General features: G+C 41.8%; 1 protein-coding gene across 1 annotated transcript in view; it reads left to right on the top strand.

Annotated features, from left to right (window-relative positions):
• Positions 1-15,265, top strand: part of LOC144784032 (GTPase IMAP family member 4-like) — a 51,201-nt gene extending 35,936 nt beyond the window's left edge. The window contains exon 2 of the mRNA XM_078662735.1: positions 12,953-15,265. Coding sequence (XP_078518861.1) covers positions 12,953-14,184 — 1,232 coding nt within the window. The 3' untranslated portion in view covers positions 14,185-15,265. The remainder of the gene's footprint in view (positions 1-12,952) is intronic.
• Positions 15,266-15,832: the final 567 nt, after the last annotated feature.

Here is a 15,832-nt window from a genome sequence, read left to right as displayed (position 1 = left end):
CCGCAGAGACCAACACTCCTCAATCCGCGCCAGTCGGGCAAATGCAGCCCCCCCACGCTGAATGTGCCACAACATGGAGTCCTGCAAAGGGGGAAGGGGTACAGGTCACGCTCTCCACTCAAGCAGGGGCCCTCGGATGTCCTGCTGCGCCCACTCAAAAGGCAGGGGCTTACCCCCCAGCTGGACCCCACACCGAGATGCCACGCTCACCCACAGGAGGGGGGATCTAGTCTGCCGAACACCGCGCCTCTGCCTATTTCAGGCCCCTCATTGGTCTTCCGGGGCCTCACACTCGGCTCCCAATGTGCTGCAACAGCTCCCAGGGCGGCTGGATCCACTAACGATGGCCGCTCTTCAAAGGCGGGTGTGACTGGGCCTGATATCGCTGAGGGCACCGGCCAAAACTCTGCAACACCAGCTAATGAGGCCGTGGTCATGGCGGGCGCTGTGGGTTGGCCCAGCTGCCCCTCTGACCAGGCAGCCACTTCCTCAGGCGGAGCCCCAAGCCAGTGGGGGGAAGAGGGGCTGCGGCACCCCCACTTTGGATCCGGGTTGGTACCTCATGTAGGGACCTGATGGAAGCTGGCGATCCCCTTCAGCACCTCTCCTTTTCCGTCTGCATCCCTTCAAGTCCCGGTGCAGGTATTTAGGTCTCGACTCAAGAGAGGGAGAGAGACGCCGGAACCACGCCTCTCTCATTGCGAGACTTTGTTTGGTTCTGTTTCGTGTGCTGGAAACTCCCAGTACCTTTCTGGCATCTTGACTCTCTCACTGTGAAGGAACAGTGAGACTCAGAGTGTTTACTCCATTTCACCTGAAGCGAGCAACTTGCATCCTTTCACGCTGTGAATTAAAACAGCGTTGGGGATACACCTCAAGTGACAGGTTGGTTGTTACTTTCCTGGAATTATTGTTGTGTGCAAGATACATTTTGTGCCTGCATCCTAGGTCATAAAGGTCCTTCTCAGACCTGTAATTCCTGAATTCATTCTGTGGTGGAGCACTTCTTTCTGGCTGCTTTGAACATTCATTTCTGTTGGGAATAAGTGCACACTGCCATCCTTATACTACTGCTGCTGATATGATCGTGAGTATGTATAAGTCCTGGGGGGGGTCTCCTGTGAAAGTCTACTCCATTCAGTTCCTACTTTAACCCCTCTCTTTTCTATTTTGTACAGTATCTCAATGGGGAGAGTATTGAAAACTTCCAAAACCCTACAGCAGGCATAGGGTGACGAGGAACATTTCGGAGCAGCAGTATTTCTTATTTTATCCACTTCCCTTTTTCCCGGGGTGCTCCCTTCCGCAGTAGTGTTTTTTACTCTGTGGGAGCTTGTGCTCAGGGCAGGTAGGGTGGCTCCTCACCGGTCATCGTCCCCGCTGGCCGATACTCAAGGTTAGTGGCATTTCCTTATCTTGTGCTACTCACAGATCACGACAGCCCCACTCCGCAACACAGCCAGGCCACCGGGGAAGGCCCAGCCCCCGTCTCTCCCTCCGGATCGTCGAAGGCCAAAAAACACCAAAGCAGCACTGCGATCCTGGGGATGAAACTAGCGCTGTGTCCCCAGCTGATCAGGGCATCGGCCAAGGTATTTTACAGCTCCTCTGGGCAGGATCTGTGCAGGATAATCATCGGATTCTGGTGTGGGTGGACGGAGCCTGATCAGGCTGTGTCCATCATGCTGGCTACCCAAGCCACGCCTCCCACTTCCCCATTTTTATTTTCCTGTTCCTCATCTCTTTTTCCGACCTCATTTTTTTGCTCTGCTCACTTTTCCTAGCATTTTCTACCTTTGTAATCTCTCTATCTTCCCACAAAATAGAAAGCAAGCAAAATATTTGTTTAGAGATATTTTCTGCATATCCTGGGCCATAAATGCTACTAACTCAAATGTGCTCTAATGAGACGTTAGATGGAGAAGATGTACAGAGTAGAGGCTAGCCTTGCAGAGTTTATACATTGTGATGGACTATGCTTGGGGAAGATACCAGAGGTCCAAATAGACATGGCTCCCAAGTTGGTTTGTCCTCTCTAACTGCAGACACAGCATTGTGTCATTTTTGCCTCAGATATCACAGAAAAAAAGTGAGTTAGAAGTTGTAGCCATTGCCAAGTGGAGAGGTGTGGTGCAGCGGCCAGGGCAGCTGACATCGGAGCACCGGGTTCTTAATTCGATCCCCGGCTCTGGCGGCAACTCAGCTGAGCTCAGCACCATGTGACTCTGGGAAATAGCTCACTTAATTTCCACGACAGCCCCATGTGCCTAGATACCCGTAAGGGAGAGTAGTTTGTGCTTTACTAATACGGATTTACCTTTATTTAGGTGTGTCATAGAAGTAGCACAAGACCTTGTAGTTAAAATGTACTTCTTTATAGGACTAACTCATATCTTATAAGGATGAGGGGACTATACAATTAATGAATATCAATACCATGCATACTTGGTGCATACATGAAACATAGACACAATTTTGTAAATAATTGCAAAGGAGAAAGAAATATTATACAGGTTGTGGGCTACAAGCTAGATCACAGAGATTAAAGAGGTCTGACAGTGAGAAATAATAGTGTTCAAATAACACTCCTTCCTAGTCTCCCATTTTCACAATACCTTCTCTTTGTTTCAGTTCTCCTTTTTATCTCTGACACCATTCTGAATCTCATTCCATATCTCTCTCTCTCCTATTCACTCTTATACATAGAGACTAATAACAATAGATGTAGTGACATTGAGACCGGCCCCTGAGTGAAGAAGTATGAACATGAAGACTATATTCCGTCTGCTAGTCAGGAGCTAGCTGGAAACAGGCTCCATGGATGGCCCTAAGACACCATGTAGCAATAGTAGTGAAATATTATGGGTAAATCTAAAGACTGCCTCTGATTGGTAAGAAAATAATGGATATGAATACACTGAATGAGACCAGCAGTCCTCTTCCACTGCCATGCTTTTATGGGATGCAGTAAGATACTTTAATCAGTTTAACCTAGATATCCAAATGGTTTTGGGGTTAATATATGGAGCTTGTGTTTTGTCCTGGGGAAAAGCCTAAAGTGAGGCTGTAAACTTAACAGTGATTCTTGTGATTTGGATTATTGATTTGGCTGTTTCATTACAGAAGGTATATTGCCTTTGTGTAAAAAAATACCTTTAAAACAAAACCCCAGCTGAATTGTGACTGAGTTGATCCTCCTTAAAATAATTCTAAGAAGCTGAGGAGAACATGCAGTAAATAGCATATTTACAGTAAGCAATGGGTATGTTGGTGTCTGATAGTGTGAATGAATTTGTAACATTTTATTTTGCAAAATTTCTTCAAATTTCACAAAGTTTATTTAAAATTATATGAAGTTTAGTGAAACAAAATTCTAATGGTATGATGTAAATGTATATAGGGCAACTAATTGCCCAAGGGCGGCAAGGCACTGATTTCCAATCCCAAAAGTATACTGGACTACTTCCAGGTCAGAAGGGGTGAATAGTCGGTCACACAGAAAATAGCCATGTTTTCAAGATCTCCCTCAATGGCATATAAAGCTTTGTGCTTGTCAAATGAAAGGGGAGGGTATTCCAGAACTTAGCCACAGCAAACGAAAATGCTTTTCCATGCCATCTTTATCTGCAAACTCTAGGGTAACATTTAGGTTGTGGCTTGCTGATCAAAGGAGTCTACTTGGTGACTACCACTGAAGCATGGAGTTGATTCCTCCCAGACTCGCGCAATAACGTGCTTTGTGAACAATACACCACTTCTATACAGGGACCCAGTGAGGATCATGCACTACTTTAGAGACTGCCATGTATGTGGAAATGCCAATTGTAAGCCTGTCTGTTACATTTTGCACCACTTATAATTTAGCAAGAGTTGTCTTGTTGATGTCCAGATACGGTGTGTTGCAGTAATCAATCTTAGATGTGATTAATGCCAAGGCCACCTGTTTCCATGCATGGGAAGGTATGAATGGAAAGATCTTACACAAGGTTCTAATAATTCAGAAACAGGACAACACCGTATGATTGACCTACCAATCCAAGTAGAAGCCAGCATCTAAGATGACTCCTAAGTTTTAACTGAGTTAGTAGGGGTGGGAAGTTCTCCCAGACTGTCAGCGTATCATTTCTCATTCCATACCGGTGTTTGAGTCCCAAATATCAACACCTCAGTCTTCTCTCCATTCACCTTCAGACAACTCTTGCTCATCCAAGTGGCCATCACCTTCATACAATTGTTGAAGTTGACGGCTGTAGCTTCCACATTATCTGAGATGGATACAATGATCTGTGAGTCGTCAGCATATGACTCAACCTGTAGACAATCAGAATGGATCAGAATGGATCAGTCTAGTCAGCGCCATGATGTACAGGTTAAATAACACAATGCTCAGGGAGGATCCCTGCGGGACTCCACAAGGCAAAAAAAGGCCAGATTTGTGTTTGACTAAGACCACAAACTGTGCCCTGTGCAATAAAAAAGGACATGAGCAATTTCAAGACCTTCTATCAGATACTGAAAGACTTCAGGCATTCAGTGGGAAGGACGTGCGAAATGGTATCAAATGCCATGGACACGACTAAAAGAATCAGGATCGAGGCCTGCCCTTCATCCACTAGAGGCCTGATGCTGTCTGTTGTGGATTTAAGGGCGGTTTCTGTACAATGTTAGGATCGAACCTAGACTGCTAAGGATCCAACAACCCCTTTTGCTTCATATAAGCCATAAGGTGATGGTTAAGATGATTCTTTATGATCTTGACCAGAGTGGGGAGCAATGAAATGAGGCGATAGTGTTTCAGGTCCTTTGTATCAAGACTAGGTTTCTTAAGAAGAAGTCTGACTGCAGCCTCTTTCCACAACCTTAGGTAGCATCTGGAGTTTATTACTCAATGCATGATTTCTTTCAACGGATGGGCTATAGTGCTAGCAGACTGTTAGAGGATCCTTGAAGGACATGGCTCTAGAGGAGATCCTGATTTTCAGTTTAAAAGGTAGGTCTCTGTTTGTACATAAGTTAAAGGAGGGAAAATGACAAATTTATATGAGATCTCTCCTCAGCCTCGGAGGTAGCAGAACAGTTGTCTAGGCCAAAGGTGAAAGGGCAGGAATCTGCCTGTTCCTTAGGTGAAGGTTCTTTGTAAATGTTGGTGACTTTGGAGTGGAAAAATCCTCCCAACTTGTTGCTAAGCTCAGTTGAGTTCACGATTTCTGAGGGAGCTGGAGGTGATGCAAGCTGGTAGACAACTGTAAAGAGTCAGTAGCACTATAGTAAAGCTCTGCATCAGTTTGAAACTACATTTTATTGACAGCTCATTGAGGTGCAAAATTACCCTCATTGAAACATTAACATAGTAGTGCAAAATATTTTGGAGCAGAAACTAGCTTTCACAGCAAATAGTCCCGAATGTGCTAAAAAAATCTGTTTTAAATGGGTCTTCAAAAAGACGAAAGAGGTACGTGTTTGATCCATCTAACAACGACTTGCTATGTTAAATTCACAGATTATGCGCAGAGTTTTACAACTCTTCATATTTTCTCTTTGGTTGTGGGGAGACCTCCGTCCCTGCGTAGGGGTGGGCAGAATTTGCGTAGTTGAACTACGCAAAGCTCCGCAAAGCTCCGCAAAGCTCCGCAAAATGGTAAAAAATCTCAGTGAGCACGCAAAATTTCCGCAAACGTGCGGAATGGTTTGTTCCGCCCGTTTGCAATGCTTTTTTCCTGTTCACGAACACTGTTTGGGTGCTCGGGGAGAAATATCTAGTGACCGCGCATTTTGAAAGTGCGAACAAGCAAAAAATTCTGCAAAGCCACGGATCGCAGAATTTTTTGCAATTACGCATTCTCCGCGGAGCGCAAAATTATCAAAATTCCACAAATTCCGCAAGGGGAACGGAATTTACCGCCCAGGCCTACCCTGCAGTGGAGTCTCCGCACATGTTAGTGGACATAAGTAAGTGTGGCGGACGCCTAGCTCTGGCTTTGGCATTTGTGGCTGACATTTGTGTATTTTTAATTTGTTTATGTGTAGTGTTGGGTGTTAGTAAACGGAGTGTAAGTCATTAGTCGTTTATGTTTCACAGATTCCATGCAGGCATTTTAATTATGCCCGGCTATCACGACTGAACAAGTGAACCCATGTTAGAGTGTCAGGAGGTAAGCGCTTGATTTGCGTACAGTACAAACTAGCCTTAATCTGAAGGATGATGGATATTTTAGTGACTCCTTGATTTATTGGTATATAGGATTAATCCAGGGTGACATTCCATTAGTGAGTATAAAAACCTTTTTATTAGATGTGTGCACCTAGTTTAGACATAGGCACCTAGCCTCACCCCTGACCCTGATTCAATTATTGTGTTGGTAGTGCATGTTTGTACATATTTGTATATAGACACTGTATATAGTTCCCACTTTTAGTACACCATATTCGGTGGCGGCAGACGGTACATATCACATAATATGGAGATTTATTGATTTTCTTTTTTCTGGGTTATTGTATTATAGATTCATGGTGCAACATTGGTCCTGAGGATGGTCTCATATAATTTTGAATTTTGAGACCGAAACGTCGACACATTGACACTGTTTTGCCAAATATCATTTGACTATGTATTGTAAATTTATGTATATAGTTAATAATCAATGTATATAGGACATAATCTGTATATATTGTCTATACAATAAGCAAAAGTGTCTGTTATCACTGCTCATACAAAATTTAAGTAGCAGTTTTTTGTTGCCAGTTCATGAATTATCATTTGGATATTCACCAATGTGTTTGTAAAATCTCTTGAATTGCTGATATAAAATCAATGATTATATAATTATAATCTCCAGTTATTCTTTTGAAGATTGTTCATTTTTTATGACAAGTATTGAATTCATTGAATAATAAGAAATAATTCCTCTAGGAACCTCTTTGTCCTTGTTATTGATTATACCCAGTTCCGGGGGAATATTGGGTTGCCCTCTATAGTAAACATATATTTGCGCAGACGCTGTCTGCAAGGGCCCTTTCAAAGTGGCTGTTTCCATTCACTGTATTGTACCAGTTCTGTCTCTCTGTATATAGGTAGAATTGTATGTTAGATGTTAGTTGTTGTTGTTTATACACGTTATATTATAATTTGAGTCAGCTCTTTTACTAAATGTCTGAGCTAGAAACGCTCACTTACACGGATGATTATATTGCAAGAATTGCGGGGGGGCCATCGTTGTTAGGACAACGAGTAGGAAATTCCAGCCTTACCACTCAGCAATCAACAATCAGAAGTGATTTAGAACGTCTACATAAAAAACTCATTAGAGCTGAATTACACGCAAAATTCCTGACAGACTGTCTAAATAATAACATCATTCCAGTCGGGCTACAAGTGAGGAATATTCCAGCAATCTTCGTCGAAGACGAAGATTTTAAAATAGGCTTCAGTTTCGTTGGTAATAAATGCTCAAGAAGCTGGATGGTCTTGAGCATTGAGACAGCCTTAAAACATATAAACAGGCTTAAAACGGAAATAGCCGAACTAGAAAAACAGGTGTTAGACGATACTGCTTCTACTGATAGTCAAGATTTTCTAAAAAAATTAGAAACAACGATTGCTGACTTCCAAAGAACTAATATTCTTAAAAAAACAGAGAAATTACAAAAGGATATAAAAAACTACGCAAAAGAACGCACTTATCCCTACCTGAAAAAGGATTTTTTTGCCCCAAACCAATCAAATTGGGCTCCAAAACATACAAATTTTTCAGATACTGCATCATCTAGTTCTGAAGACACTACTGGAAGAGGTAACGCTCAGAACCCGAGATCTGGTAGGGGACAGAATTCTTCTCCTTTTTTAGGGAGAGGGCAAAGAGGACGCGGCAGGAACACACGCAGAGGATGGTACAGAAACCAATACACACCGGGGTACCGCCAAACGCGAAACAATTATTACGAGTGGTAGAGCCACCTGTACTAGAAAATCCACCCATAATGGCTGGTCAAAATAATGTTAACCTGGAAGTGGTACCAATCTTCAATTTATCATCACATGAATTGAGCAGTAAGGAAATTGATGTACTAAGTTATGGTTTGTCCTTTGTACCAACACATAGGAATGATCATTTCACCACCTTTGTTGAGATGTACAGACTATTCCGACTGATAAGATTAAGATACTTCTTTAATAGAGCATCCTCTACTGAATCTAATTCTGTTACAGGATTAAGGTGCCCTTCAACATTTTTTCCTGCCACTAACCTGATACCTAAAGAAATAACAACATTTGAAAATGTGGTATTAACAGAGGTAGAACAAATGTTTCAAAACCAGAAATATGTTAGGTTTAATTTCACAAAAGACCAGCATGCGACTCTCAAAACCCTTGCTAGCAGAGATGAGCTAGTGATAAAACCAGCTGATAAGGGTGGGAGTATCATAATACAGGATAAAACCGATTATGATCAGGAAATACTAAGACAACTACAAAATCCATCTCATTATAAGAAGTTGCCAAAAGATCCCACTGATAGGATTAGATCTAACATTCTTACCCTCACAAAACAAGGGTTAGAGGGCGCATGGCTCAGCCAAAAAGAATTTGACTACTTGAATAAAAAAGATTTTTCCATCCCTGCATTTTATACACTCCCTAAAGTGCATAAAGATGACAAAAAACCACCGGGCAGACCCATTGTAGCTGGCTGTCAATCTATCTTACAGCCATTAGCGGAGTATGTGGACTTCTTTATAAAATCTGATGTGCTATTGACTAGGTCTTACACAAGAGATAGTACTAGTGTGATTAACCGCCTAGAGGGAAAGGAATATGACCATTTTACCAATGTCTTGGTCACCATGGATATAATAAATTTGTATACCAATATTCCTCAAGCAGCAGCCCTCGAAGTAATCACAGAGGTATTAGAAAAAAGACCAGGCCCACACCAAGTTCCAACTGATTTTATCATTAATTGTGCTAAGATCGCACTGGAAGACAATTACTTTATCTTTAATGGTGATTTTTATGGACAGTTAAAAGGTGTGGCAATGGGGGCTATTTTTGCCCCAGATATAGCAAATTTGTACGTCTCAGCCTTTGAAGAGAAAGTGATTTATAACAACAATCCCTTTGCTCATTACATAAAAGACTATCTAAGATACATAGACGATGTCTGTTTAATCTGGGAAGGCACTGTCCCTCAATTACAAGAATTTCATGAGTGGTTGAATCAACAGGATTGTAACCTGCAGTTCACCATTGAATATGATAAGACCTGTGTCAATTTTCTTGATCTTAAAATCTGGAATAACGAAGGACATTTGGCCACTAGCTTATATACAAAAACCACAGCACGCAATACCTTATTGAAATACACAAGCCATCACCCGCGGAACCTACGAGATAACCTCCCTTTTGGACAGTTCCTCCGTCTTCGGCGGAACTGTACCAGAAGGGAGGATTATTTCAAAGAGGCAAAGTTCTTACAAACAAAGTTAATGATGAGAAATTATCCATACCGTCTGGTCAAACGTTCAATGAAAAGGGCCTGGTATTACGATAGGCAAGCCTTGTTAGAACCAAAGAAGAATCCAAGTGTTGTTGAGAATCAGATTACATGTGTCACTACATTTGGGTCTGACTCCAATCTGATTAAAAGGATAATAACTAAGAACTGGCATTTAATACACAAAGTTGAACCGCAACTACCAGTTCCACGGTTTGCCTTTAAAAGATCGCGTAACTTGAGAGACTACCTTGTAAAAGCATACAAAGAACCAGCCCCAAATTCCATCCAAAGCATGTGGGGTAGACCTCCAGTTCTGGGCCACTATCCTTGTGGCTCATGTGGCGCATGCCAGACTACACTCACCATCAAAAGTTGTTGTATCAATGGTAAAAATTGGATATTGCGACAACACACTAATTGTCTGACTAGGAATGTAATTTATTGCATAGAATGTCCTTGTTGTCTTTTCTATATAGGTAAGACAACTCAAGAAGTGAAGAAGCGCATCATGCAGCACCAGTCAAGGATACGCTGTAAGGTCGAAACAGCACCACTGGTTGAACATTACTTAGCCAAACAACATTTGCCTCATGAAATGAAATGGTTTGTCTTGGAGGCAGTAAAAAACTCCAAAAGAAGATGTGATGTGGACCGTCTGCTAACCCTTAAGGAGAACAGATGGATATGGTCTGCTAAAACTGTGGAAAAAGGACTGAATTGTTTTGTGGAATGGCAAACATTGGCAACTCTAAGATAGTCTGAGGGTGTTAAGCAGTAGTGGGCTGTCAGTTACGAATATATTAAACGCAGTGGACATGCCCTGCATTAATATTGTATTGCTTTTGCATTTTTATTGGTAGGGATGTAACAGCCAATGGTTATAAGCCGGGCGAGAATAAGTATTGTGGCGCCTGACCTTCCAGGTGTTTTCAATAGGGAGTCAGGCACGTTTTCTCAGGACAATCATGGCCGCCGCGCTTCACGTAATCTCATGTGATTACCGCTCTACCGGCTTAATAGTACCCGGAAGACGCCGACCTGCACTCGTCTGTTGCAGCGAGGCTTGGATAATGGGCGGTGATTGAATTCCCGACAAAGTAAGTGTGGCGGACGCCTAGCTCTGGCTTTGGCATTTGTGGCTGACATTTGTGTATTTTTAATTTGTTTATGTGTAGTGTTGGGTGTTAGTAAACGGAGTGTAAGTCATTAGTCGTTTATGTTTCACAGATTCCATGCAGGCATTTTAATTATGCCCGGCTATCACGACTGAACAAGTGAACCCATGTTAGAGTGTCAGGAGGTAAGCGCTTGATTTGCGTACAGTACAAACTAGCCTTAATCTGAAGGATGATGGATATTTTAGTGACTCCTTGATTTATTGGTATATAGGATTAATCCAGGGTGACATTCCATTAGTGAGTATAAAAACCTTTTTATTAGATGTGTGCACCTAGTTTAGACATAGGCACCTAGCCTCACCCCTGACCCTGATTCAATTATTGTGTTGGTAGTGCATGTTTGTACATATTTGTATATAGACACTGTATATAGTTCCCACTTTTAGTACACCATATTCGGTGGCGGCAGACGGTACATATCACATAATATGGAGATTTATTGATTTTCTTTTTTCTGGGTTATTGTATTATAGATTCATGGTGCAACATTGGTCCTGAGGATGGTCTCATATAATTTTGGGTTCAGGATAGGGTGCGCCTTTTAGGGGGCCCATACCGTCCGTCTCCCTGTTTTTGGTCCTGAGGAATACCGGGTATTAACCCATATGGTAGAAACATGTTGACCAACCCACAAATACACATATAGAGATACACTGGCCGTAACTTCCCTACCAGTATCTCGCCACTGCTTTTTAACATTGTCCAGTTACTTTAAAATAAAATTTCTGTTTTGAGTTAAACCAGGACAATTTTTAACACCTTTTTTTGCACCTAGAGTCACAACCCGCTCCACTGTATTACAGGTGTCGAAGCACATCCTGGTGACGCTAGGTCACAAGGGTGGACCCCGATGATGAAGCATGTCACCACTAGGTTGGTGAGTGAGGGGTTTCATACAAAAGGATGAATTCTTTCCTTTTTGCCAACAAACCCACCCTGCAGAAAACCTTCAATTTCTCCTTTGGTGGTACTCCTCTTTTTGTTTGACTCAGTCCTTGACCAGGGGAATAGGAGTATTCTCCGTTCACTTTAGGTGAACACCATCCCTTGCTCTCTCCTTTGTTTTTCAATGTAAGTGGACATAAATCTCCACACTTAAAAAGATAGGACATGCAGAGTCTTAAAACTCCTCATGTAGTTTGTGAATTTCATTTAACGTACACAAAGTGAAAGTTTACCTTTATGAATTAGGCCCATTGTTTTTATGAAAAAATCTCTGGCACAGGGGTCCATAAACAAATTGACAGTAGAAGGGTTCAAACTTACCCCAAGTATCTCCAACTGAGCCACATTTTTGTAATCTTACATGCCCAGGTTTCCAAGACTGTGTGGTTGCCCCATATTTTTAAAACATTTGCTTCTCAATGAAATGCACTTCTTGCTTTGAAATGTAAGCCTTCCGTAGGAAAGTTCGGAACAAATTTTCTTGGCTATGGCAGATCTAAAAATGACATATTTGAAACCACAAACACGCATTCTTTATGTAAGTGTAGATGTCTAGAGAGAAATTAAATTACCACTTGCACCACTCACTTTATGTGATCTGCTCCAACTTTCTCTCTAAAAAGGTGATTCTAACCCACACAGAAAAGCATTTAGGAGAATGTTAACATTTATGAAGAGAGTCCCTTTCGTGAATCACTGCTACTAATCTGGCCACAGTTATATGGACCTTTTGCAGCTGATTATTTCAATACATTTGAAAGGTTGAGTGAGGCGTATTTGCATAATTTGCAATAATCCATGACAGAGATTACAACGGATTCATTTCTATCCATGATTGAAACTGCGCAATGAAATATTCCTACTTTACTTAATGAAGATCTTGTTTAGGAAGGTTACCAGAATGTATTTTCTCTACGATGATGCTTTAGCTGCTTATGTTGTGAAGATGTATATAAACAGTATGTAATACAAAAGTCTTTATCTGAATTTATCTAAAATGAATACTTTCTTTTTTAATTGAAGTGATTAAATTATGTTTCCAATGGATGACCTCAGTTCTTATGGCACCCTTGGATGGTTACCACCTTCTTTCCCAGGATGCCATGGGATTATTCGGAGATTCATGGTCAGAGTGGAGGTTGGGAAGGAGGCATATCCAGTTGTCAGAGCATCCATAACACCATCTTAGATTTAAAAGTAAATCAATTTTAAAACACTTTAACATGTAGGCCGCTGGTGAGTGAGAGACCATAAGGGAGCAGAGTAATTGTGCTTTTTCAGCCTGGAAAATTACGAATTGACTGTGATGTCAATCATTTCTTTCATCCTCTGCAGAATCGAAATCTGAAACACCATTCAGTAGGAAACTAGAACTCCGAATTGTTCTTGTGGGTAAAACTGGAGTTGGTAAAAGTGCAACTGGGAACACCATCCTTGGTAAAAGAGTATTTGATTCAATGGCCTCTCCCGAGTCAGTGACAAGGCAGTGTAAAAGAAAAGAAATCTCTTGGCCGGAGAGAAAGCTTGTTGTTGTGGACACCCCGGGTCTGTTTGATACAGCGCTCACTCATGAGGAAACTGCCCTTGAAATTGGTCACTGTATTGCCATATCTGCCCCTGGACCTCATGCTATTGTGCTGGTTCTACAGGTAGGCCGCTTCACACAGGAGGAGAAGGACGCTGTTGAGAAAATACAGGATATATTTGGAAAGAAGGCAATGGAATATATGATTATTTTGTTCACCAGAAGAGAAGACCTGGAGAACAAAACAATTCAAGACTACATTGAAAATTCAAAAGAGGGATACCTAAAGGAGTTAATTAAAATGTGTGGAAGCAGATACTGCGCCTTTAACAACAAACTAGAAGGGCAAATGTGCCAGGAACAAGTGTCCATGTTGATTAAGATGATTGACACAATGGTGTCTAAGAATGACAACAGGTGTTATACAAATGAATTGTATGCCCAAGCTGAGAAGAAATTGAGGACAAAAGCTGCAAAGTTGAAGGAAAGTCCCGACGAATATCAAAGAGAGCTTGAAAAACTCAGAGACGAATATGAAAATAGATTAAAGAAATTACGAGAAGAAGTAGAAAAAAAAGAAAACGAGGTTAGGAAAGAAATGGAGAGGAAGCATCAGACTTTGAATGCTAGCAATGAACGTTTCAAACATGAGACAGAGGAAAAGATTAAGACCGTGGAAAGGATCCTGCAAAAAAAAAAAGTACAATTTCAGTCAGGAGATCTTGATAGAGGAGCATCTGCTCAATATAGAAATTTGGAATTTGAGATAAAGGAGCTAAGAACAAGTATTCAAGAGATGAATAGAAGAAGCACAACAGGAATGACAAAAAGTGGTGATCAAATACAGTCTAATACATCTTTGAATGATGCCAAAAATTCACTAGAAAATATGGGAGAAAAGAAAGAAAAACTAGTTGACAAAGAAATGGGGAAGGACAAAGAATCCAAGAATATTGAAAAAGTTGCCAAGATTGCCACAGGAAAAAAGCTAGGAGGTAAACGTGGAGTGATTTTTAAAAAGGTTGCATTTTGGCGGGCCTAATACTGATCCATATCAAAACAATCCAACGCAGGGGGTGTTGGAAGGTGGTTTATTAGCAGTGGTCAGTAGATACATATCCCTTATTAAAATGCCACAATCACAATATAAGGCCCAGTTAAGGTCTCAATAAATTATTCCCTTGCTTCAACTTTTGAAGCTGGGTGTGAGCAGACAGGCTTAACCTAGAAGGCAGGTGCATAAAGCATTTAAACATCCAATAGACTCAAAAAGTAAGACACAACACACAATAAAAATCCAACACCAATTTATAGAAATAGGAAATATTGGTGTGATTAAAATGACAACAAAAATCCAATGTAGGGAACCAGCTACTTGAATTTTTATAGAATACAATTAAAACTAGCACATAGAAGCAAATAGAGCTCAAATGGTTAAACAAAAAGGTCACACTGAACAGGAACAAAGTCAAGAGTTAATGCCACCCACTGTGTTTCTTGATGCAGGAAAGTGGTACACAGCACCAGTCAATGGTCCAGGACCTCTGGTTTGCTTCTTGGAGTCTTGAACTATAACTCCCACAATGTACCTGGTCAATTCAAGTAAAATTCATGTGAAGCTTGTCAGTTGGAGTGATCCTCATTGTTGATGTTGCAGGTAGCCCTTCCAGCACGTTTTACCTGGTGCTCTTCAGGGAGTCCACTCCTTATCCTTTAAGAAAGGGAGAGTCCCTTTTTTGTGAAGCCTGGTGAGTGCAGCAGGTCCTTATGAGTGAAGTGCTCTCTCATGTAATACAAGGGTCAAGCACAGCAGTCCTTCTCCAGATGCATCTTTTGAGTCTCTGAGGGCCCACAACACCAATCCAAGGTTCCAGAATTTCTGAGTTGCTCCTTAGGAAGTTGGGAGTACAAACCCACAATGCACCTGGCCAAATCCTTCAAAGTCTACTGAACGCCTCTTGGTGGAGATGATAAAGGTGGAACTCTTTAGCCTGTTGCATTCAGGGAGTCCACTCCTTCAACTTACAGAGCAAGGCAAAGTTATTTTTGGGCTGAAGGCCAAAGTGTGCAGGAGGTGCAGTCCTTATGAATATAGTCATCTTTTGTGCAGTCCAAAGGTGCAGCAGGGCAGTCCTCCTTCTTGTAATTTCAAGGCAGGGAACTGAGTTTCTGGGCAGCTCTCCCATACTTATCCAGTGTTCTTGGGTGACAAGCAGGGGGAACTCCCTGAGCATTGGGGTGCAGGATGCCAACCGCAGGTATGACAACTTCCTCCAAAGTGTGGCATATTCTTGCACTATTCTCTAAAAATCTAAAATGGAGAAACTCTCTGATGGAATATAGGATCTGGCTAAGCCAACCCAAAGGTGTTGCTTAATTTCCCTTACACTCCCCTGCCAGCCAGTTTGCTAATTACATCATTGGGAATCTTGTCTGGCTGGGGGTGAAGGATATGGGGGTGAGCCTGTGTCATGTTCTTACTGTCTTTCCCTCTTTAAAGACCAGTTTGGCTACCCGACTGCCATCCTGCCTTTTGCTCTGCAGCTGGCAAATCTACTCCCACCAGAGGCTCTTTGTCTCTTCGTAGGCCACATCACACCTCATCAGAGCAGTTCGGCCAATCAGGGGAGTCTGCTGGAAAGCTGGATTTTAGGACATCAGAAAAGCAAGTTCTATGACTTTTTTTGTGA

Source organism: Lissotriton helveticus, chromosome 10 (assembly GCF_964261635.1).
Source record: "Lissotriton helveticus chromosome 10, aLisHel1.1, whole genome shotgun sequence".
NCBI lineage: Eukaryota > Metazoa > Chordata > Amphibia > Caudata > Salamandridae > Lissotriton > Lissotriton helveticus.
This window is presented reverse-complemented; position numbering and strand designations above follow the sequence as displayed.